The sequence below is a fragment of the Mobula hypostoma genome, chromosome 1, assembly GCF_963921235.1.
Source record: "Mobula hypostoma chromosome 1, sMobHyp1.1, whole genome shotgun sequence".
In the NCBI taxonomy this organism is placed as follows: Eukaryota; Metazoa; Chordata; class Chondrichthyes; order Myliobatiformes; family Myliobatidae; genus Mobula; species Mobula hypostoma.
This window is the reverse complement of record NC_086097.1, coordinates 149,804,338-149,830,631: the sequence shown is the minus strand read 5'-3', so window position 1 is coordinate 149,830,631 and position 26,294 is coordinate 149,804,338. Positions and strand designations below refer to the sequence as shown.

At 42.3% G+C, this 26,294-nt stretch overlaps 1 protein-coding gene across 1 annotated transcript in view; it reads right to left on the bottom strand.

Moving 5' to 3' along the window:
• Positions 1-23,824, bottom strand: part of LOC134342379 (CCN family member 4-like) — a 54,053-nt gene extending 30,229 nt beyond the window's left edge. The window contains exon 1 of the mRNA XM_063040437.1: positions 23,650-23,824. Coding sequence (XP_062896507.1) covers positions 23,650-23,697 — 48 coding nt within the window. The 5' untranslated portion in view covers positions 23,698-23,824. The remainder of the gene's footprint in view (positions 1-23,649) is intronic.
• Positions 23,825-26,294: the final 2,470 nt, after the last annotated feature.

Below are 26,294 nucleotides of genomic sequence, written 5' to 3'. Positions count from 1 at the left end.
GTTTATGAGGCTCCAGCATATCACAGGCTATGCCCCTGTGATTTTGCTCTAAACAAGTTTTCATTGTGTCTGTACATACTGTTACGTACCCCGTAACTGGGTTGCCAAACCAGCAGAAATGGATCACTCAGTTGGAGTCTGGAGTACTAGAACTAAGAAAGTTTTATTAAAGAAACAAGCAACACAGTAATCGAAAGGATAATAAATGCAACAGTTCACCGATGCTAAACACATATGTGCACAGAATTAAGATAACAGCATCAATCAAGCTCTATTGTTGTCTAGGGGTAAATGACCAAATTTCAAAGTGACTCAAAGTTCAGTCCAGTTTAGTAGTTCAGTTCGCAGTAATCGTTGCCATGGCGATGGACAACGTGGGGGGAGAGAGAGAGGGAACAGGAACAACTGATCATTCAGACACGGCTTCACTCACAGACCAGCGAGATGGCTCACAAGCAGCTTTTGGGCGGGTCCTTGGTGATGTCACCTGAGGTCACCGACTGTGACCCCTCCTCCAGATGCAGTCGATCCTCTGCAGTGAACCCGGCACCCAGGCAAGGGCGGACACACACCGGGTTCCCACTGATCGTACCTTTCCACCCTGGCCATTGTCTGGTACTTCCCACTGACTCGTGAGAAGCGTACCGCTTCCAGGGTCTCGTTACCTCGGGTGGCGTGTGTGTCCTGCCTTAGCGAACTGTCCCTTTTTATCCCCCTGCTGGGGCATCGCCTGTCCACCACTTCAAACAGTTCAGGGTTCAAAGGGGGGAGCCGCTCCAGACAGCTCTCTCTCCCCCGTCCCTTCATTACACATCTCCAGACGCTGCTCCATTGTTCCTTATCTCTCCTTCCCCTGAGGGCAGGTGGCAGACCACTTGCTGATGTCACTGATGCTAACCCAGGCCAGCAAACATCTTAATTTTATGTGTATTCTTGTCACAATACAAGAACTTGTGAACCTGACAATTAATTCGACTTTGACTTTTGATTAAAAAGGTGGTCAATAATGTTGCTGTTACATTCTGTAGCCACCAGATGATGCCACAACGCAGATTTCTACAGCCTTGATCTCATTGCCCGCTCCTGATCAACACGAATTGTATTCCTTTAATTCATTGTCTTTCAAAGTGAGGTTTTAGTTCTTGGACAGTTCATGGATTGTTTAAGTAGGATGCTATCTAGTACCTTTAAATAAATGGTGGCTCATAGACCAGACAATTTATTATTATTTTGGCAGCATGTGTGAACCATGTAGTTAACACACGCTTCATGGGCGCCACCATAGTGTAGTGGCTAGTGTGACACGATTACAAATTGGGGCATCGGAACTCAGAGTTCAATCCCGGCATCCACTGTAAAGAGTTCGTAAGTCCTCCCAACAGAATGCATGATTTTCCCCCAAGTGCTCCTGTTCCCTCCCACAGTCCAAAGGCGTGCTGGGTAGATTAATTGATCATTGTAAATTGTCCTGTGTTTAGGTTAGGATCAAACTGGGCTTGTTGGATGTTGCTGAGATGGCAAGACTCAAAGAGCCACGAAGGCCTACTCTGCGCTATATCGCTAAATAAGCAAATTAATTAATTGAAGTGGGTTGCCTGGTGACCTAAACCGTACACGGACTTATCACACAATGAACATCATGTGGAAGTTACTTGTGCCTCTGCATGCTGGATTATCTTCCTGATCGTTCTGCCCTAATCCTAACTCCTGCTCTCTCAGTCCCCTTTACTGCCACTGCCTGCTGTGCTAGAAACACAGGTACGCTGAGGTCTGGACTCAACCCATTTTATGGGCTGACGTGCCCCTAACAGGCTGAAGGAAAACAGAGAAACATATTCAGTACAAAAAAAGCTCAAATAACATTTAACACAGGATGTTGCTTTCCGATTTAAGAGTCTGTGAATCCAAGGGCTGAATATACTTGAGAAAATAAAGAAGAAAAACAACGTTCTTTCTTAATTCTGCTTTTCTGAATTCTCGCCATACACCATTCCCAATTTACTCTACCCCACCCAGAAATAGTGCATAAAGAACAAGACTTTAATAGTTCTTAGAACATAAAGGCAGCCTTGAGAATATTTTGATAAACAGGAGGGCAAGATAGTCAGGAAACAAACTAACCCAAATTGTCTATATATATTTGGGAAAACAGAACTGCACATTAAAGAAAGACATCAATTTACAAAAGTGTGACAAGGTACCTCATCCTGTCTCTCTAAGCTGCACAGAAGATATTTCTCAGCTGCTTTTATATAGCAGCTGAAATTCTCAGTTTCAGCCTGGTTCACTTGTTGGATGGTCCTTTCAAAAGATCAGCACAGCAGTGCATAATTCATATCACAGCTGTGTTATGTCACATTGGAGAGAAAGGGTTAATTTACCTCTAATTAAACAATGGTAAAATCTGGACAAGATGACCTTTCTAATCATCAGTTTTGATATGGAGTCGGAATAGCTGAATTTTTGCAACACCTTCAGCAAATACATTTTTAGATTTATCAGCCAGGGTGTAATTTTCTTTAAAAGAGGAGATATTATCATTGCTGAATATTGTGATTTGGATGAAAGATTTCCCAAGTAATGTTCATTTAGTTTCCCTTCTTGCTCCGATTGCAACACAACTTTTCAGGTCAAGACGGCACCTGCACAATGTTCCTTTAATCTCTCACGATGCACAACAGCATCTCCTAACACCCAGCAGGACAGGGTAAGCAGACACATAGGATTGTCTCTCCCTCCAAGTTCTTCCGCAAATCTCACACCAACACTTCTTGGACATACATCCCTGATGATCATCAACAGGCTAAAATCGTTCAGCTCCTTCATGGCAGCATTATCAGAGAACCTTCACCATATGTACTTCAAGAGGAACGTCCATCAACCTCTTGGCCATTTAGGGTACTCAATAAGAGCCTAAAGTGCTGGAAACACCTATGTTCTGAGAATGAATCTGAAGAGGAGCAATGGTCATGCTCTCTTCTCATTGCTGCCATCAGGAAGGGGGTACAGAGCTTTAGGTCCCACATCACCAAGTTCAGGAACAGTTATCACACTTCAACCATCAGGCTCCTGAATGAGTATGGACAACTTCATTCACCATGGTACGGAACTGTTCTACAACCTATGGACTCTCTTTTAAGGAGTCTACAGCTCATGCTATTGATTTATCTGTTTATTTATTTATCTATTTATTTATTTTAGTAAATTTTTTGTATTTGCACTGTGAACTTTGAGCTGGCTAACCTGGACAGTGGGAGCATTAAAAACAGAAGTTTAATGAGCTGCACCAGTGGTTTTACCATATGCAAAGCTGTTTGTTGCTGATAATCAAAGGTTCAATGGCTCAAAGGTTCATTTATTATCAAAGTGGACAACTCTGAAATTCTCCAATTCTCCAGGGAGCCATGAAACCAAGAAAGAAAAGAAAGGCAGCACAATCATCATCACCAAATCTCACCTCCTGCACAAAAAAAATGAACAAAATGGATCAGGCACATCGATCCCCAAATTCCTCCTCCCGAACAAAAGAAGTGAACAAAACGGATCAAGTGAAAAAGATCGAGCAAAAAAAAACACAGAACATAAAAACCATAAGACGGAAAAAAGTCCAAATCCAAAATGCAGAAAAACCTGGACAACACTCTCCAGGTGTAGTGGCAGGCTCTCCGCTCTCCGTATTGATGCTTCTGGACACATCTTCAGTGATGTTCCTGGAATCGTCGGGTGTTTCGGGTTTTTCAACATCATACAACCTCCTCCAGGTGACCCAGCCGGGGCTGATCAGACCCCAGCTTGTGTCCAGATGGCTAGCTACTTATGACTCCATGGCTCCCCTCTTTTGAGCCACAGCCATCTTGAGGCCCTCTCTGCCGCATCGGTGATACTGCGGATGGCTCTCCTCTTCCACTCTCCCTCGATGCCCAAAATGCTGAAGGTTCTAACTAAAGAACGGGCTATGAATCCCCTACAACCAACCTCCACTGGGAGACACCTCGCTCTCCATCCAGCCTGCTGACAGTTGCTGACCAGTCCTGCGTACATGGAGAGCTTCCTTTCAAAGGCCTCTTCCAAGCTATCTTCCCATGGGACTATCAGCTCCAGCAGCACCACTTGCTTAGTAGACTCAGACACTAGGACAATGTCTGGTCGCAGGGTGGTGGCTGCGATATGGTTGGGGAACTTCAGTTGCCCTTCGAGGTCCACCAACAGCTGCCAGTCCCTTGCAGAGGTCAGAATGCCTGCAGATGTTCTTTTGGCAGGTATTGGCTGCTCCCCAGCTCTGACAAAGGCAATGGTCTGCTTGGAGGGTCGGGACCGCTTCGCCCACTCAACTCCTGCGCTGACAGCTTCAGTGATGGTCTTCAGGACCTGATCATACCTCCACCTGTACCATCCCTCACCAAGTGCCCTTGCACAGCCGCTGAGGATCTGCTCCAGGGTTCCTCGCTTGGAGCACAGTGGGCACGCCATGACTCTGCCTTGCCCCATGTGTGCAGGTTTGATGGGCTTGGAAGCACATCGTACACTGCCTGGATGAGAAATTGGATGCGGTGTGGTTCGGCTTTCCAAAGATCAGCCCAGGTCACTTTCCTCTCAACCGCATTCTCCCATCTTGTCCAAGCTCCCTGTTGCTTCATTCCCACCGCCTTGCAGGCTCTCATCTCCTCCACTACTGCCCTCACCTCCTCCTGAACTAGACGATGCCTTTCCTTCCCTCTGGTGTCCATTTGGGGAGTTGGAAAGGATCCTAGCCCAGCTCGGCCTCGTGTGACCACTTTCACCAGCCTCCTGTGACGCAGCCTCGCCTCTGCCTCCTGAACAGCTTCCTCTACCCTCCACTTCCTGCCAGTACTTACTTGGATCCCTGCTCTAGCCACCTTCACTTGAGTCCCTATACTGTAGCACTTCTCTGGCTCTTGTTACCTTGAATTCTTCCTCCAAGGATTTGAAGGGGAGTTGCAGTTTGTTGTGGTGTCCATAGAGTGCGATGCTGCTCAGGCTCTTTGGCAGCCCCAGCCATCTCCTGAGGTGGTTGCTAAGCCTCCTCTCTAAGGTTTCGACTGTCGAGATCAGAACTGCATAGACGAGGAGGGGCCACAGGATTCTGGGAAGAATGCCATGCTGATACACCCAGGCTTTAAACTTCCCAGGTAGGCCAGACTTGTCCACAGATTTCAGCCAGCCATCCAACTCGGTGCAGGTTGCCTGAATGAATGTTGTGTCCCTTAAAGAGCTGTCAAAAACTTTGCAACCAATCATAAAGCGCTCACCCTCTGCACTCCCTTCGACGCTTCAGTCTCCCTCGTCTCTTGGTGAACAATGCAATCTATATTCTGCGAAATGGAGCCAAACATTGGCTCTCATTCTGTCTTGCAGCCTGGCTGCTACATGGTTCACTCATGTGGCTTCTGCCGCTGCCTCTTGGAATCCTCTCAGAGACTGATAGCAATGGAACACCCAAACGATCTCCAAACAACAAAACACAGGCTCCAACAGTTTCAGAATTACATTCAACACAAAGCGGCAAACGTAAAAGGCATAAAAGAAGTGAAATAAACGGTCTCATGATCTGTCCAGCAGAGTGTTTGGCAGTTTAGGGTGATGGATGGTACACAATGAAGCACGATAGGTGTTTCTGAAAGTGTTTCTTGCACATGATCTGTCCTCACTAAGATGAAAATCCTTCTATATGAAAACTCCACCCCTGAGCAACAACATGTCATGAATACCAGTAGTATGAAAAATGGAGTATGTAACAGCAAAAATTTACCAAGGTTTCATAAAGAGCATGAGCAACCTGGAGGCCTTCTCTTTGCATATTTCCTTGTAGTTTTTCATACATTTTCAGATACATGTCTCTTGTTCTTCTGTTGCTTGTTACATTCTGTTCTGTTGCATCTGTGTTGCTCTGGGCACGTTACGTAAGTGCTAGGATGTACAGCGACACTTGCACCACATCCTCGGGTGTGTAGGTTGTTAACACAAACGAGGTATTTCACCGTGCGTTTCAATGTAAGTGTGATAAGTAAACTTGATTTCTTGAATCCATTAATATTTCACCAAACAGTTGAATCATAGAATCATACAACACAGCACAGAAACAGGTCTATTCAACCTACCTTGTCCATGATGCCTTTCTATGCTAAACTCTTTTCCTGCATTAGGGATTGACTAGGATTGAGGCTGGCCTTCTTCATTGTCCTTTATTTTTTACAGATGATCGATAAGAAATTCTCATGTATCAGTCTGAAATAATGATCATAAGGAGCCTTTTGACTCTGTGGCCCCTTGCCCATACAAATCCAAGAGTTTGGTGTTTTGTTCCAGATTCTTGCCACACATGGTTTTAATGTTACAGAAGAAACAAACAGAAGTCAAGGCAGATTTGAAAAATTCAAAAAAAAACACATGAAGGAAGCTTGAATTAAATCCAACATACTGGTGAGATAAAAAGGTTCTTGGAAATACAAGTTATTGAGTTTGGGAACAGAAAGGCCCCAGCTTACAAATATTTCATAACTGAACAATTTAACAAAATATAAACTTTCAATATATACACAATGCTGGGGGATCTCAGCAGGCCAGGCAGCATGTATGGAAAAGAATACAGTCGATGTTTTGGGCCGAGACCTTCAGCAGATCCTGATGAAGGGTCTCGGCCTGAAACGTCGACTGTACTCTTTTCCATAGATGCTGCCTGGCCTGCTGAGGTCCTCAAGCATTGTGTGTGTGTGTTGCTTAGATTTCCAGCATCTGCAGATTTTCTCTTGTTTGTAATTTTGCAATATACTTTGTTAGGAATTTGAGATTTGGTATGGCACCAAAGATACGTGTAAATTTTTATAGAAGAGCAATGGAAAGCATGCTGACTGGTTCCATCACAATGTGGTACAGGGGCTCCGATGCGGTACAGGGGCTCCGATGCGGTACAGTGGCTCCGATGTGGTACAGACGCTCCGATGTGGTACAGGGGCTCCAAAGTGGTACAGGGGCTCCAAAGTGGTACAGACGCTCCGATGTGGTACAGACGCTCCGATGTGGTACAGACGCTCCGATGTGTACAGGGGCTCCGATGCAGTACAGCGGCTCCGATGTGGTACAGGGGCTCCGACGCGGTACAGGGGCTCTGACGTGGTACAGACGCTCCGATGTGGTACAGGGGCTCCGATGCGGTACAGCGGCTCCGATGTGGTACAGGGGCTCCGATGCAGTACAGGGGCTCCGACGCTGTACAGGGGCTCCGACGCGGTACAGACGCTCCGACGCGGTACAGACGCTCCGACGTGGTACAGACGCTCCGATGTGGTACAGGGGCTCTGATGTGGTACAGGGGCTCTGATGTGGTACAGAGGCTCCAATATGGTACAGGGGCTCCGATGTGGTACAGGGGCTCCAATATGGTACAGGGGCTCCAATGTGGTACAGGCGTACAGGCGCTCCGATGTGGTACAGGGGCTCCGATGTGGTACAGGGGCTCCAATGTGATACAGGGGCTCCGATGTGGTACAGGGGCTCCGATGTGGTACAGGGGCTCCAATGTGGTACAGGGGCTCCGACGTGGTACAGAGGCTCCGATGTGGTACAGGGGCTCCAACGTACAGGATTCAGCCACTTCCATGACAGACACAACTCTCTCTGCCATCAAGAACATCTTCAAGAAGAGGTGTATCAAGGCAGCAGTATCCATCATTAAGGAACCTCACTATCTGGAACATGCCCTCTTCTCATTGTGGAGAAGATACTGGAGCCTGAAGACCCCACTTAACAATTTAGTAATAGCTTTTTCCCCTCTGTGATTGGGTTTCTGCAAGGTCCATGAACAGGAACACGTATGACATAGGAGTAACAAAGAAAGGTCCATGAACAGGAACACGTATGACATAGGAGTAACAAAGAAAGGTCCATGAACAGGAACACGTACGACATAGGAGTAACAAAGAAAGGTCCATGAACAGGAACACATATGACATAGGAGCAGGATTAGGCTATTCCACTTGTTGAGTCTGCTCTGTTGATTTAATTTCCCTCTCAACCTCATTCTCCTGCCTTCTCGCTGTAACCTATGACACCCTTACTAATCAACCTCCACCTCAAATATACAGTGCATTGGAAAAGTTTTTGGACTCAACCCATTGTTCACATAAATGAGTATTACAGTCGGTGATTTTGATCAATTTAACCGAGAATTTTTATTTGTGAATCACATGCTCCTTTTTTTTTCACAGTAGGGTAAAAAAAATCAGGGAAAATTGTAAAGTGTGAAAAGCTAAAAATTCAAAAACTGATGTGTCAGCAGTTCAAAAATATTCATTCCCCTTTGCTCAGTACTTAGTCGAACCACCTCTCTCAGCTATTACAGCAATTAGTCTTTTTGGATAAGCCTCTATGAGCTTTACACAATGTGATGGAGCCAGACTTGCCCATTCCTCCTTGCAAAATTGCTCAAGCTGGGCCATGTTATTCGGGGAGCGGCGATGGACAGCAGTCTTGAGGTCTTGTCAGAGATGTTCAATCAGATTAAGGTCAGGATTCTGACTGGGCCACCCAAGGACTTCAATTTTCTTCATTTGAAGCCATTCCATCATTGCTCTGGCAGTGTGCTTTGGATCATTGTACTGATGAAAGATGAACATCCTCCCCAGTTTATGCTTTCTGGTAGAGGCAAGCAGGTTTTAATCCAGGAGCTCTCTGTATTTAGCAGCATTCATCTTCCCATCAATCCTGACCAGACTGTCAGTCCTGGCTGCTGAAAAGCATCTCCATAGCATGATGCAATGACGCTCCCTCCACCATATTTTAGAGCAAGGATGGTGTTACCTGGCTGATGCACAGTATTAGATTTATGCCATAGGTACCACTTAGTGTTGAGGCCAAAAAATTTCATTTTAGTCTCATCCAACCACAAGACCTCTTCCACATCTTTACAGTATCTTGCAAGTAATGCTCTGCAAAGTCTTTACGGGAAAGGATATTCTTTTTATTTTAGCCAGGGCTTCTTACTTGCCACCTGGAACCTGGTTTTTCACCTGGAACCTACCAGCCTTCTCCTTCCCACCCTCCCCCCACCTTCTTTACAGGGCCTCTGCCCCTTCCCTCTACAGTCCTGGCGAAGGGTTCTGGCCCGAAACGTCGACTCATCGTTTCCATGGATGCTGCCCGACCTGCTGAGTTCCTCCAGCGTGTTGAGAGTGTTGCTTTCACCCCAGCATCTGCAGAGTATTTTGTGTTTACTTCTTGCTTGCCACTCTTCCATAAAAAAAATGTATTTGTGCATGGCCTTAAAGATTGTTGGGCCTTGAATTTCTTTTCCAGTTGTAGGCACTGACTTTTGCTGCTCACTCAGAGTGACTGTTGGCATCACAGTATCTTCTCTTACAAATGCCACTCTTATCCAGCAACTAAGTTTAGAGGGGCAGCCTGACCTAGGCAGAGTTGTTGTGGTTTCATACTCTTTCCATTTTTTCATGATGGAATGCACTGAGCTCCAAGGTAGGTTCAATGACTTTGAGAAGGTTTTTTTTTACCCTTCCCCAGATTTGTGACTCTCTATTATCATTTCCCTGACTTGTCATGAATGCTCTTTTGTCTTCAATTTGGTTTGGTCTGTTGAAAATCTACCATACTGTTAGATCTTACTGGGGGTGGGGTGGGAGGGAGGTATATATGCTTATGAATTCATTGAAAACAAATGATCCTTCAGTTTTCTACATAAACACATTGGGTGAGTGGCTATGGTAGTACAGTGTATTGCACATGATGAACATTAGGGGGTGAGCACTTTCTCAGCCTCACAATTTTGGTTTTTAATTTTTAGTGATATGTTGACAGATTTTGAATTTTTCTTTAGATTTGATATGATGCACAATATTTGGTAGAATAGCTCAAAAATCCTACTTCAATATATCTTAAATTTAGAAAAAGAAACAGTAAAATGTAAAAATAGTTGTTGGGGCTGAATACTTTTCAAGGCTCTGTACCTAATGAATGGGTAGTGGGGTGGAGATACGTCTCTACCAAAGGAGGTGTTAGGGCCATCCTTCCCTCCGCTAGCCTGCATGTCACCCTTGATTAAGGTGTAGCATCTGCTTAGCCCCCCCTCCCATCAGTGTCATATGAAGCCAAGGGAGCAGGTACTGGATGGTTGTATGACCATCTAGAGCAGATCATAAATACCGGTTTTGCAACCACTGACACCGAGCAGATAACCTCTGAAGAGTATTGAGAATGGCCAGGCTCACTCACCCTGTAAAGACACTGCTTAGAAGGTAGCAATGGTAAACCACTTCTGAAGAAAAATTTGCCAAGGACAATCATGGTCATGGGAAGACCATGGCTGCCCACATCATACAACACCAGCACATAATGAACGAAGGCACAAACAAATGTATGCAAAGACCCTATGCCAATGAATTCCACAAATTCACCATCCTCTGGCTGAACAAAAATCTGCTGTTTTTTTCTTTTCAATTTTTGCACCATAATAGAATAGTACAGCACAGTACAGGCCCTTTGGCCCACAATGTTGTGCCGACCCTCAAACCCTGCCTCCCATTTAACCCCCCACCTTAAATTTCTCCATATACCTGTCTCGTTGTCTCTTAAATTTCACTCGTGTATCTGCCTCCACCACTGACTCAGGCAGTGCATTCCATGCACCAACCACTCTCTGAGTAAAAACCCTTCCTCTAATATCCCCCTTGAACTTCCCACCCCTAACCTTAAAGCCATATCCCCTTGTATTGAGCAGTGGTTCCCTGGGGAAGAGGCGTTGGCTATCCACTCTATCTATTCCTCTTAATATCTTGTATACCTCTATCACGTCTCCTCTCATTCTCCTTCTCTCCAAAGAGTAAAGCCCTACCTCCCTTAATCTCTGATCATAATGCATACTCTCTAAACCAGGCAGCATCCTGGTAAATCTCCTCTATACCCTTTCCAATGCATCTACATCCTTCCTTTAGTGAGGCGACCAGAACTGGACACAGTACTCCAATTGTGGCCTAACCAGAGTTTTATAGAGCTGCATCATTACCTCGTGACTCTTAAACTCTATCCCTCGACTTATGAAAGCTAACACCCCATAAGCTTTCTTAATTACCCTATCTACCTGTGAGGCAACTTTCAGGGATCTGTGGACATGTACCCCGAGATCCCTCTGCTCCTCCACACTACCAAGTATCCTGCCATTGACTTTGTACTCTGCCTTGGAGTTTGTCCTTCTAAAGTGTACCACCTCACACTTCTCCGGGTCGAACTCCATCTGCCACTTCTCAGCCGACTTCTGCATCCTATCAATGTCTCTCTGCAATCTTCGACAATCCTCTACATTATCTACAACACCACCAGGTCGGTAATAAAAATCACGAAAAGTAGAGGTCCCAGAACCGATCCTTGTGGGACACCACTAGTCACAACCCTCCAATCCGAATGTACTCCCTCCACCACGACCCTCTGCTTTCTGCAGGCAAGCCAATTCTGAATCCACCTGGCCAAACTTCCCTGGAACCCATGCCTTCTGACTTTCGGAATAAGCCTACCGTGTGGAGTCTTATTATAATTTTATGTCTTTGTATTCTACTGCTGTCAACAATATGACAGAATTCTGAGTTATTACAATATTTGTAATTTTGCAATATATTGTAATATGTGTACAACAATGTTCAGTATTACTCTTCCATAAATTTCAGCCAGGTAAACAAGAAAATTAAAGGGAATGAAATTACTTCAAGATCTAAAGTCCATTTTTCCTCTGCTTATAAAGTCTAACTCACAATATTGTGGGAAAATAAATTCTTGACAATTAGCAGAATGCAGAATTATTAGCAAACTGTTAATTCTACAACTTTCTTTTCATTTTTATTAAAGGAAGAATTTCACTCCCGTGTATCTATTTAAAGATGGCATTTGATTGTGCTTGGGACTTCCTTGTGTGCTGTTGGAAGCTGGGGTTTCACACTTTCCATTTAAGGTGTGAAACATTACTTCTTCACACGAATGTTAATATCTGGAACAAATATTGCAAAGAAACAAACAATGTTATAAATTTCCTAGAGGTGATGGTATATATTTGGCAGATGATATTATTAATATTATGCAAGGATCGGAAATATAATACTTTTGAAGTGGGAGTATTGGTTTTCCTTATCTGTAGAAGTCTTCTGTTCCTAAGAACAATGCGAAGTAATGGTGGACAAAACTTCCGTGGAACAAACACAGTACCTGTCCTATGAAACCTGGTTCTTTTGAAACTGTTTTGCAGCTTAGGTTGGTGAATTCCAAGGAGAAAATAGGAATAAAGGGAAAAACTATGGCAAATTAATACTTCGGAAGGATTTGTTAGCCTGTGCATTATTTTGAAATATTTTTAATTTGCTGGGTCACTTTTCCCATTCTTCTATCATCCCCTGGCATTTAGAATCTTCTCCCACTGAGCTGGAGCCTCATGAATGTAAAGCAGCTAGATAGTCATCTGATTGTCCCTATGGGTTAGCAAGGTTTCAGTTAGAACTGAGTCATAAAAATATCTCCTTAAGTTGGAGTGATGATAAGAAGATCTCCTTCGAGGAAAAGGAAATAACCATGAATGCTTCAAATGTCAACGTTATGAATGAAAGAACAATTTTGAAATTGGTCAATATCTTGTGATAGAATAGAGAGAAAAAAATAATCCTGAGTGAAAGGAACAACCTTTGATTTTGCTTGGAAATGAACTGATGTGGCCTCTATTGATAAATACTTACACTAAAATATCTTGCTATTTTCGTGTGTTGCCCTCAGTAAATTCATTTAAATATAATTTAATATATTAAAAATGAGTGAAATAGGTTTGGATACCTGGCTGCATTGAATGCATTACTTCTAGATGGAAGCATTAGGGTTACAATTGGATTTAGCTCTCCAGACTTGGAGATAACAAAAAAATTGTCATGTAACACTTCATCACTTCTCCAAATGACACTTTATGTAGAAGTGCAACTAAGCTAGAATTTACTGCACTTTAAAATAATCTTTATACTCTCTCTCCCCCTCCATCTTCCTATCTTGCTCTCTCTCTCTGGACCATTTCAAAGTCTACTGCATTGAATGAAGCCATATTTGATTCAGAGTAAAATAGAAACCAGAAAAGTCCATGATTGTACTTGGTAAATTTTTCTTCAGAAGTGGTTTGCCATTGCTTTCTTCTGGGCAGCGTCTTTACGAGATGAGTGAGCCTGGCCATTATCAGTACTCTCCAGAGATTATCTGCTCGGTGTCTGTGATCACATAACCAGTAATTTTGATACGTACCAGCTGGTCATACAACTATCTACTATCTGCTCCCATGTCTTCACATGACACCGATTGGAGGTGGGGTGGGGGGGCTAAGCAGATGCTACACATTAATCAGAGATGTATCTCTATCCTGCCACCCATTCATTGGGTACAGTGCCTTGAAAAAGTACTATTTCACATCTTACTGTCTCTTTTTCTAAATTTAAAAGGTATTGAAATAGGATTTTTTGAGCCAATCTACAAAATGTTGTGCATCATTTGAAAGGCAATGATCTGATGGGCTATTAATCAGATAGATTTTTTTAAAGAAATAATCTGGTAACTTCACAGTCATCACTATCAAGAATCACTTTTTAAAATTCTTGATTTTGATCTGAATTTAAATTCCACAGTTCCCATGGTGGGATTTGAACAGTTGTCTAGATTGTTAGTCTGGACCTCTGGTCCAATGCTTAACCAGTCCATTAAAAATATACCGAAGTGAATGGAATCTGAGACCCAAAAGCCCCACAGTGGCTGTTGAATAATGGCTGAGAAAATCTATCAGGCAAAGTTTTAGTGACATGAAATTGATTTCCTTCATACATCCTGCACAACTATCATTCAATAGCCAGTCCCCAGTTTTAGTACTGAGTTGCGCAGGGCAGTCCCATTGCTGAAGTGTCCTTTGATGAAAGTGTATGACCTGGAATATTAACTTTGCAGATGTTGCCTGACCAGCTGAGTGTTTCCAGCATTCTCTGTTTTGAGTCCACCTCTTGTAATGCAGTTTCTGTCTTTTGAAAGGAACATATGCATCCTGTAATGTCATTGCCTAAACCCAGCAATACAGGTTTATAAAACAAGTGCCTTTCCTCCTTGTTGTAGGTTTCCATACTTGGTACTGGTTTTATGGCTTAATTGTTACCATTCCTAACGTTATTCAGAACACAAGTGGTGCCAGTGCTGGTTGTGAGACAAAAATCTAGATTAATGTTCCAGTGCCATCTTTCAGATAGCACATCAAACTGAACTCCTGTCACATTTGTCTGATGGATGCAATAGATTCTGTGGCATTACTTCAAGGGGGAAGAAAGGATCCCTTTACATTAATCAACAACAAATTACCTGGTCATTTTCATGGTGCAATTGGTGGAATGCTGTTGTGTACCAAAAGTTCTGGAGGAACTTGGGGTGTTAGGCAGCAGCTATGAAAAGAAACAGATAGATGATGTTTCAGGCTGAGACCCTCTCTCTGGGCTTACCCAAGGTCCAACTGAATCTGTCTCGACATGAAACATTGACTGTTCATTTCCCTCCAGTGAACTGTCGTGTTCCTCCAGAGCCTTCTATGCCACTCCAGATTCTAGCATCTGCAGTCTCTAGTGACTCCAGTTGGCTGCTGAATCAGCTACTTTACGACAATTTACTGATGGAATGCTTGCACTTATCAGTCGAGGCACTGAGTTCAAATGTCATGAGGTTATATTGCAACTTTATGAAGCTCTGGTTAGGCCCTATCTGGGGTATTGTGAAAGTTCTGATCGGATGTTGGGGCTTCGGGGAGGGTGGAGAAGGGGTTCGCCAGGATGCTGCCTGGTCTAGAGGGAATGTGCTATCACAGGAGGCTGGATAAGTTTGGATTGTTTTCTCTGGGGTGTCAGAGGCTCAGGGGAGATCTAATAGAGGTTTACATGATTATGAAACATAGATAGAGCGGGCAGAGTGTGTCTGTTGCCCAGGGTTGAAATGTCTAATATTAGAGGGCATGCATTGAAGGTGAGAGGGAGCAGGTTCAAGGGGGGATGTGAGGGGAAATTTTTTTACTCAGAGGGTCGTGGTTGCCTGGAATGTGCTGCCTGGTATGGTAGAAGAGGCAAATGCATTAAAGGCTTTTAAGAGACATTAAGCACATGGATGTAAGGAAGATGGAGGGATATGGACATGGTGTTGGTAGGAAGGATTCGTGTTTGGATGTTTTTGGTTTGCTTTTTAGCTGGTTTGGCACAACATTGTGGGCTGAATGGCCTTCTTCCTATGCTGTACTATTCTATTTCCTAAATTTGAACATAATTCACCAAGAGAATCAGAGTCTGATATCCAAGTTCCAACAAAGATGGGATCAAGATTAATATTCAAATATAGATTGAGAACTAGTGATTGATTGGGAAGCAAAGAGTGAGAATAAATGAACCCACAGGAGGGGTTCCTACAAGAATCAACACTTGAGCCGCAACTATTCACTCTCTATGTCAATGATTGACTGTGAAGATGAATGCCATACTGTCAGCTTTGCTGGCAACACTGAATTTAACGTGACAATGGGGTTGAATGTAAAGAAGCTTCAGGGTATGTGGATAGAGAAATGTGGGAAAAATGTGAGGTGATTCACTTTGGTAAACATAATGGAAAGCAGAGTATTTGTTAAATGGTGAGAAATTGGGTAAACGTGACACTCAGTGGGACCGGACTGTACCTAAACGAGAGTCACTGATTGTTAACGTGGAGGTGCTGCAGGTGACCACGAAGGCAAATGCCATGTCGTATTGTTCTCATGTATTAGGAAATGACATCTTATTGCCACGATACCACTCTACAGTTTTAGTCTCCTTACCTAAGAGAATAACGTGCTTGCCACAGAGGGAGTGGGCAATAAGACTCACTGTGATGGTTCCAGGAAAGGAAGGTCTGGTACATGAGGAGAGATTGCATAGTCTGGGCCTGTTTAGAAGTATGGGAGGAGATCTCATTGAAACTTACAAAATAATAAAAGGGCTTCACTGGCTAAATGCAGGGAGGATCATTTCCTTGACCAAAGAAATTAGAAACTAGAATATAAGGCACAGTTTGAAAATAAGGGGCAGGCCACTTAGATCTAAGGTGGGGAGAAATTTGTTTACTATATGTGGTGAGCTATTGGAAGTCTCAACCCATAGAATAGTTTATGAAGTATATGGCTGAGATAGTAGGATGGAAACTACTGTTTCCTGGAGTAGATGAGGGAAGATGGGAAGTCTATGATAAGATCACACATAAATTCTGAGTGGGGTGGCTTTGATGTCTTGAATAATCGCTGTTAAAGCATTCTCACTCACATCATTCATGCTTCAGCACAAAGCAGTGCGTTGCAGAATCAAACATCACGCTCATCCTTTAATAGAATGAATACATTCCCGAAATTTGGTCTTTCTTTCTAACTTTGAATAAATTACTAATGACCATAAGTAAACACAAAGGAAAAGGTGTGGTCTTAACCTCATCAGTTCTGTCATTGACTTCTAAAGTATACATATACTGCTTCATAGTGCATAAAATAAACCTCTGTGCTCTTGGCTGAATAAAAAGCTTTTTGTCATTGGCAAACACCTTGGCTTTGGTTCTGCCTGCCTGCCTTGTTACAAATTAACAAAAGAAGTATTTCCATAGAACCAATAAGAAAGTACTGAAAATACTGGATAAATAATGAACTGGCTGCTGAGAGAGGTTAGAAATGGATTTTTCACCTGATGGAATAGCTTTCTTCTCATCCCAGTAGGCTGATTTTTACTTTAGGGACTGCAGATACAACTGTATTCTTAAAATTACACAACCTTGAGCAGCCGTGAAGGATTCACCAGTTCTAATTTCAGAATGTGGGAGGCAACTGCTGACAGTTTGTGCTTTCACCCCCAAGACCTCACTCCAGATTTAATTTTGTCCAGGACGTAGAACTATTCCTCAGCCTGATGGTTATCTTGACATAATGCTGAATCAGTTTTTTGAAACTCAGTATAGTTCTCGGTGGCATAAACTTTTTATGTTTCTGTATCAAATGGCAATGTTGTCGAGAGAAATCACATTGGCTGGTGAGGCAAATAAATTGCCACTAGGTGTTCAATATGCACTAAGCAATGCTAATGAATTTTAAGATGTTGGATAATTCATGTGTTTCATTCTTGTTTTAACAGGTCGAATTTCAATCATAAATTCTCCCTGCATGTATTCTACGTTAACAGAGAATCATTAATATTTTTTCTTCCTTCAAAAAGCTACAGCACATGTAACATATCGGCTGGAATTTTTCATTCTCTACATTACTTTGTTTTCCCATTTGGATAAAGGAGAGTCAAAGTGGTAACATAGATTTGGTATGTCTAAATGAGAGAAATGTTAAAACAAAGATTTGGATCTTGTAACTCTCAGTCTTTTCACAGAGTTACTTACAGCAGATAGCTATATTAACATGTCAAATTTTGCCAGCGAGAGGAGTGATGCCCATTTCAAGCACCTGAAGAACAAGTAACAGAAAAAGCACCTGCAGGACAGCCCTGTCTCATGCCCCTCCTCCCCCATTAACAATGTGCTCTGAAATTCATGCAACGCCTCCACTGTAAAGGCGTTGACAAAAGCAGGGGTTCTCAGGGAACACTAATGAAAGATCATAAACATTGGCATTGCCAGTGACACTCATATACTGAAAATGAATAAAGCAAGATACCAACGGGATCCTTACATCTGTTGTAAGAACACTGCAAGCAAAATGTACGAGCATACTGATAAATAACGGAAAGCACATATCCAGGAAAAGGACAATATAAATCTGAATTCACAGTAGATGGAAGTGTTGAAATAAATTATGCAGCACCCACTCTACATTGCTCAATTGTTAGTCATTGTTAACTATGTTTGATGTCTTGGAAATTCCCAGCTGATAAATTTTGTTGCATCAAAATTGAGCTCATTCAGCATTGCTAACTGATGTATTGACAAGAAGCAACTTGACCTGGTGGCAACTGGTAAAAATTCAAATGTTATCACTTGTTACGTTTTGATTTGAAATTGAATTCAGGTTTATTTAACTTTCTGAAGGTTAACTGTATTGAATTACTTTACAAAGGTAAATTTCTCAATAATGGATGGATCTCATTAGGTCAGTAGTCATAAATAAATCCATTTCACAACTCATTGGGCAATCCTTCAGGTTAACACCAAATATTAAACAATAACACCAAAATCCCTTGCATCATTAGAACGTAAAAATAAAATGAAATGGTAAAAATCCAAGCTCTAAAAGAAATATAAATGGTTTAAAGAAATTATGAAATTAGGCAATAATGGCCATCATAATCTTTATGTTGAAAACTATCACTAGAACATTGAACTGTACTGGCCCTTCAGTCCACAATATTGTGCTAACCATTTATCCTACTCTAAGATTAACCTATCCCTTACCCCCACGTACCCCTCCATTTTTTTCTATCATCCAAGTGACTACCTAAGAATTTCTTAAATGCCTCTATCACCACTCCTGGCAGGCATTCCACACATTCACCACTCATTGTGTAAAAAAAACTTACTTCTGACAACCCCCTATATGTTCCCCCAATCATCTTTAAACTTATGCCCCCTGTTATTAGCCATTTCCACCCTAGGAAAAAGACTCTGGCTGTCCACTCAGTCTATGCCTCTTATTGTCTTGTATATCTCTATCAAGTCACCTGCTCTACAAAAAAAAATCCCGAGCTCACTCAACTGATCTTCATAAAACATGTTCTCTAATCTAGGCAGCATTCTAGTAAATCTCCTCTGCACCTTATTTAAAGCTTCTACATCCTTCCCATAATGAGGCAATCAGAATTAAATGCAGTACGGTATTCCAAGTGTGGTCGAAGCAGGGTTTTATAGAGCTGTAATATTATCTCACTGCTCTTGAACTCAATCCCTCAACGAATAAAAGCAAACTCACCAAACACCTTATTTACCACCCTACCAACTTGTGTGGCAACCCAAAAATCAATATATTTGCATTGATTGACAGAAGGAATACAAGGTTAACCTCATTTTCAATTAAGTTAATGCCTTTGGTGCCACATTCTGCATGCTTCTTGATTTTCCATTTGTCATGTTAATACAAAACAGTTAAACTGGAATGTGATTTGGATTGACATGAGAACATTTCTAACACAGGTCAAACAAAGCAAAGCTTGCTTCATCTTTGGTTACAATATTTACTTGCTGGTTACTTAGAACTGTAAATAATTTATGAGCAAGTAAGCAGAAGAAACATGGATCATAAAACCGGATGAACATATGTTATTTAATTTAAGAAATGGCAAGATAATTGCTCGTCATCAGTATCTATTTAAAAAAAACAAGACATTGTCTCTCCATTATTATACAAATTTCCATCCAATAGTCCATTAGGATTTCAATATCAGCTGCATTGGTATGACTTTAACCTTATTTAGAAATCTAATTACAGCAATAATAAAAGGAATTCTCCCTTTAGTAGTTTTTTTTGAATAAAATTAATTCCTTAAATAGAGCATTGGAAAACGTTCACAGTCTGATGTTTAGTAGAATAAAAGGTAAGTTAATAAAATCATATCAAAATTCTGACAGGATAGATGCAATGTGGATGTTTCCTCTTGTGGGGGAGTTTTAACTAGGAAGGATGTTAACACAGTAAAAGAGCAACTTCATTATGACTGAGATGAGGAGGGGTTTCTGTGATTTTCATCCTATGACAATCTTCTTACTTGCTCCAGGGGTGGTGAACCTATGGCACACATGTCCAAGATGGCACATGCAAAATATTTTGTTGGCCCACAGCATGCAGCGAAGCCCCTCAATTTTTTAAACCTCAACCATAATAAAAAGATACATAATGATTATCTTTGCTGCTAAATGAAGGAGTGAATGATTTTTTAACAAGCCGAGAGCAGTGAGATGGTTTAGCATCATCTGGGTGATTGTGAGAACGTGTGATGTTGGGTCATACATTTTAAAATCCTTACAGACCTAGTGTACACAACAACATTTAGATAATAAACAGTTGGGTACATTGCATTTGGTTTATCTCTGCTTATATTTTTCTTCTGTTGTTTGTGAGTGAGTACTGGCCTTTCAGTGATAATATGGTAAATACTGTGTATCATTTAGTGCCTGCGAGAAGTTTTATTACTTTCACGATAAACATATTTTAAACTATGAGTTATCAGTGTGCTAGTTTTAAATTGTGTTTATCCTTTTCAGTTTGTTCAGAATAGCAATGGATTTTCCAAAAGATAATCTTTATAACCTCTTAATAGTAAAATAGATCAGTTCTGCTCAGAATTAACATGGCACACTGAAGAACTTTTTAGGTTATTGTAAGATTGGGTATACACTCTCAAAAAGGTTCACCACCCCTTCCTGACTTAAACTAAAGGAGCTATATAAGTGCAGTGATTTGACTTCATCAGGCAACTCACTAGCAAATATACATATATTTACGTAAATTTCCTTTGTGAGCTGCTTCAATCAAGAATATTTTATAGCCACATATATTTCAAAGCCACTGTTAGTTAATTCTCCATCTAAATAATGGGCAATGATTTACTTATTTATAGATATACAGTGTGGAATACACCCTTCCGACCCTTCGAGCTGCAACGCCCTGCAGCCTTCCGATTTAATTCTAACCTAATTAACCTACCCACTGGCACGTGTTTGGATTGTGGAAGGAAAGTGGAGCACCTGGAGGGTATGCACGCGGTCACGGGGAGAAGATACAATCTCCTCACAGGAGGCAGCGGGGTTTCAACCTTGGTCACTGGTGCTATAAAGTGAATCGGAGTTTCACGTTTGGACCACACCCATTTGGTATGATCTAGGTTTTTTCCCGCAGGATTACTATCCTGTTAATAGAACGAAGGACCCGATTTATTTGCATAGAGATAAAGGCCTGCCTTCCTTGCAAACGTGTCTTTATAATCCATATATCACAAAGTAGCACAGCAGAATATTAGCACAACCTTCCAGTTGCATATTGCTCAATGCTCCTTCTTAAACATGTTAAATAAAGCACCTTCCCATTTATCACATTGGATGTTAAACTCAGGGTAACAGTAATGTAGCTTGTCATGTGGCACTACAGGATAAGTACCAGACAATAAATTTGCACAAGATATACAGATATTTACTTGTATCTCTTCAGGACTACGAGTCTGTTGTGACCAGTACTATCATGTTTGCTGTTGTGTGCTGGAACAGCAGGCTGAGGGTAGCAGACACCAACAGAATCAACAAACTCATTCGTAAGGCCAGTGATGTTGTGGGGATAGAACCGGACTCTCTGACAGTGGTGTCTGAAAAGAGGATGCTGTCGAAGTTGCATGCCATCTTGGACAATGTCTCCCATCCACTACATAATGTACTGGTTGGGCACAGGAGTACATTCAGCCAGAGACTCATTCCACCGAGATGCAACACTGAGCGTCGTAGGAAGTCATTCCTGCCTGTGGCCATCAAACTTTACAACCTGACCCTTGGAGGGTCAGACACCCTGAGCCAATAGGCTGGTCCTGGACTTATTTCCTGGCATAATTTACATATTACTATTTAATTATTTATGGTTTTATATTGCTATATTTATACTCTATTCTTGGTTGGTGCAACTGTAACGAAAACCAATTTCCCTTGGCATCAATAAAGTATGACTATGACTATGACTATGCAGGTTCCACGGCAGTTGGAATAAGCAATATCGTCCACGCGAAGTTGCTTTTAAGTCACAGATGTTGAGAATTTTTTATTGGTACAACATCCCAGCAGCAAGAATAGCTGCCGCTTAAATCAGTAAACAGGCGGTGAGCAGTGTCAGACCAAATAATAATCCCAAGATTAATATCGTAAAATAGATTATCTGCTCCTCACATAGCTTTTGTAAGAGTTTACTGTATTTAAATTGGCGATGCTTCCTACCTTACGATAGTGATCACACTTTTACTTCAAAGGACTCTATTAAATTTACCTCCTTTGCTACTTTACACGGTTTATTACGATAGTAATGAGCCAGAAATTGGAGAGCTCAGAGTGAGACATTTCTGGCCGGAGCTCTGATTCCGAATTATGGAATGCATCCAACGGGATTTTCCTGCTTACTGAATCTGAATGAATCACTCGCCATTGTCTTGGCGGTAGAAACCCAATAACCCTCCAGTCGCTAACTACTCACTTCTCTATCGGCAACACACCGATAACCACATCCACGAAAGGTTCAACGACATTACAGGCTTTCACACCTTCTCCAAAAGTGTGAAGTGAAAGATGAAAACAAAATTATAAAGTTTGACAAAAAGATATACAGACGAACCTCAGTGTCAATTATTAGCTAATATACTGATGACATATGTTGAAAGACTACACACGTACGCTTTGCTTCAAGGACCTAAGAAACCAATAATTTTGACTTGCCTCAATGCCCCTTCCCCCTTTTCCATCCTCAATCTTGCAATCTGCGCTGTTACCAATAGCAACACCCCTGTCAGTAGCAGCCAGCTAAAACAAATTTGCTGCGCATCTCCTTTAAAGAGGTGAGGCATTTGGGGAAAAGTACTTCACGAAGACCTTTCTGCACTCTTTACTAACAGTCGGCATCATTCTTAAAACCTGTTTGTTCTGGGAATGCGGACTAAGCTGTCAAGGTCCAGCCTATCACTAAATAAACCGTCTCACAACAAGCAACATCATGACAAAAAAAAACATACAATTTTTGTCCCCACCAAAAAGATCTTTGCCACTCGTTTCACTTTGCCCTCGGAGTTAATGGACCTCTGGTGTGCATCAACTGCACTCTCTTCTGGTTTTAATTCATCTGCTGAACATTTAAAATCCATATCCCCGGACTCCCCCCCCCCACCCCACCCCACCCCGCCCCGCGGCATCTTCTATTATTAATTTAAAGTCAGTCTTGTTTGAAACATGGTACTTAAGGCATTAAATCATTCCTATTTCAACAGCAGCAAGGCGGGTTCAAGTTTTCAAGTTCAGCGCATTAACAGATCTAAGTGTTACCGCCCGGCACCGCGCAGCAATCTTCACACATCTTTCTGATACACTTGTTCAAGTTTCTAAAATCCCTTCCTTCCCCCACTTTCCACTCACCCTCCAACCCACACCATCAACACCCGTCCCAGTGTCAAACATTCCACATTCGTAGAGCGACATCTAAATCAGAAATACAAGAATAAATTGCTATACTCAATATTTTAGTTTTGTCTTCCCAAATAATTTTGCCACGTATTTAGTTTAATTGCAGCAAATCGTTCTAACGCAACACCTTCCCCTGTACTGCACAAATGTCAGATTCACCCAGTGACGTTAACTTCCTTAGCTCTTTCCCTGCTTTCATCGCCTTCCCCCCAAACATCCTGTCTTTCCCTTCTCTCCTTAATCCCTTATTACCTGCTGGACCATAAAAATGTGCTTTTTAAATTTTACGCTCTTTCGCATCCCTCCTTGTTTTCAGCGTAGCTCCACACCGATTCCCTTTTCACTCCGGTTGTCCTTTGTCAACCATTACTTCAGCAAACTTTTCCTCTCTCTCCAGCAGAGAAATTTCTTTCATTTTAAAAAAAACGAACCGACACTCTTCACCTGAGTTATGATGCCTGCCACTAGAATCCAAAGCAGCAGCCTCTTCATCCCTGTAAAACCGTTGAAAATTCATTTAACCTTAAAGTTAAGGTCTTGCAGATTCACAAGCTAAGGATTCCACCAGTCTGCATTCCTGAACACGTAATCCCAGCTAGTTCCATGCAGTCCTCCTTAGCTAAATTTCCCCTCAGTAAATCTAGCCTCTATAATTTCTCCTGTGACGTCAGGATAACTGACAATTATAACGCCCCCCCCCTCCCCAAACTCCATCTCTCCCTGGGTGTTTGTCCCAGTGTAAGCATCCACTGTGGCATTGTTCAGCAGGAAACTTTTAAAGGCACAGAACACTCTTCAAAATGTGAGTGGATTTGGCGCCAAAATATCTCTTTATTTTACATGTTCAGCCTGACTGAAGAAACAGGAATTGATGTAAGAGTCTCATCTTAGAACAAATGCAGCCAGCTGCAAAAAGGATTAAGAAATGAACATGGTTCTCTGTTTACAAACCAATGACTCCAGGGAATCTGCATTTAAAATACATCAGGTATACGAACATTTGTAATTTCCAAATAGTTAAAATATGAACTAAAAGAAAGAGCAGAACGTTGATGAACATTAACATTCAAATAAAGTCTTCTCACTGAGTACAGGTTCAATGACAAACTCTGCCACCTTCTTCAGGGGTGATACCTGGGTATGTCTAGTCAAGTGATAATCCGTCTCTCCTGACTGGTTAGTCCTCCTCCAGGTTTCTGCACTCCCACCTTGTTTACAATTGAATTCTACTTCTTACTTAGAGCGAGACCTTCATCCTTGTTAAAATTCTTTTCCTCTAGTTGTCTTTCGATGGCTTCCTTCACCAGGCGGTCCCAGAAGCCATTGGTGCACACAGTAGTTTTGTATCATTGAAGTCAATCCTTTAGCCATTGTGAATGCATTGTTCTGCGACCGCCGATTTCTCCAGGGAACCCAAACAGATACATCCCTTGAGCACCTTGATGTGGGTTTCCACCATCCATCCTCTCCAGCCAATATACTGCTCTGCATGCACAGGGAATCCTGTAAATGCCAACCGACCTAAGTCTCAGATCATCTTCGACCCCTGTATGCTGTGACTTGACCTTCCTTATGGGTTTGTGGATTGTATGAATCCAATATTTCTTCGGGATCCTGGTGATCCTTTCAGAAACAGTGGAAATATAGGAGATGTAATTGGTGTCAAAACGTTTGTTGTGATGCGTCTAGTGTGGTAGATTGTGTTTGTTGCTCTCGCAGCTTGCACCGCTTCCGAGAAGATTGTGAAAAGGAGGGCTGAATGTGTAGTCTCTCCTTGCCAGTACACAGCCACTCCAACAGCAAGCCTCATGTAGTGCCTCCTCATTGGCGACACACGGAAACTGAACTCCATTTGGACTCAGGTTGAACTACGAAGGACAGGGAGGAGGTCTGGCCCCTGCACACAAAGTATGCAGGCCCACCGGTGTGGACACACTCTGGTGCTTGTGAACCAGATCCCCAGCTATGGGTAAATAGCCCCACTGCCTTGTGGGCAGCCTCAGGAGAGACGAAGGCTATGGGAATAAACCTAGATAGAAAATCCACAACGGAGCCCCTAAGGAGGCTGGACGTCATTAAACATCCTTCTGGCAGCTCTTGCAGCCAAGTTAGTACCAAACATATTGCTTCATAAGCTTTCCTTTGGACTACACTGGTGAAGCAGAGAGGCAGATCTTGAAGACTGGGCATCTCAGGATCTCCATACCTTTCTCCCAGCCTTGAGATAATGATGATCATCACCCATTGTCCTTCGAGACAGATGGATGCCAACAGCGAAGTAGGGTATTGATACATTTTTGATTATTTCTCCAAAAGGTTAACAGGATTTTGCAGAAAAATCATTGATGTGTTGCTCTCTAGTGCTTTGAGGTGCCTGCTGTACTTTTTAGAAGGACGCAGGAAGGCAGAGATTGCTGCTGTGTGGTAAACCACAAGGTTTTGATCTTTATGCACCCTATTCCAAAGACGGTCAAAGGCTTTGTCTGTACAATGGAGAGTTTCATCAACAATGAAGGTCTTTAGTTCAAAGTTCAAAGTTCAAAGCTGAATCATTGGCAGCTCAACATCATTTAGGCTAAGTAGATGGTGGTGGACTTTAGGAAGACCAAGCCTGCACTGCTCCCTGTTACTATTGATGCTGAGGACATGTATGTGGTGAAGACCTACAGGTGGATGAGAGACTTGAGTAGAGCACCAACATAGAGGCTGTGTACAAGAAGGGCCAGGCTTACCTCTACTTCTTAAGGAGACTGAGATCCTTCAGAGTATGCCGGCCTCTCCTTCACATGTTCTACCAGTCTGTTTTTGCCAGCACTATCTTCTATGTGGTGGTGTGCTGGGGCGATGGCATCAACACGTGTGATGCCAACAGGCTCAATAAACTGATTAGAAAAGCTGGCTCTACTATAGGAATCAAACTGGACATATTCAAGGCTGTGATAGAACAAAGGACCCTACGGAAAATCCTGGTAATTCTGGACAATGTTTCTCCACCTCTGCATACCACCTTGGCTGAACAGAGGAGCACTTTTAGTAATAGAGCGAGACAACTGCACTGCTCCAAAGAGCGCAATATGAGATCATTTTTA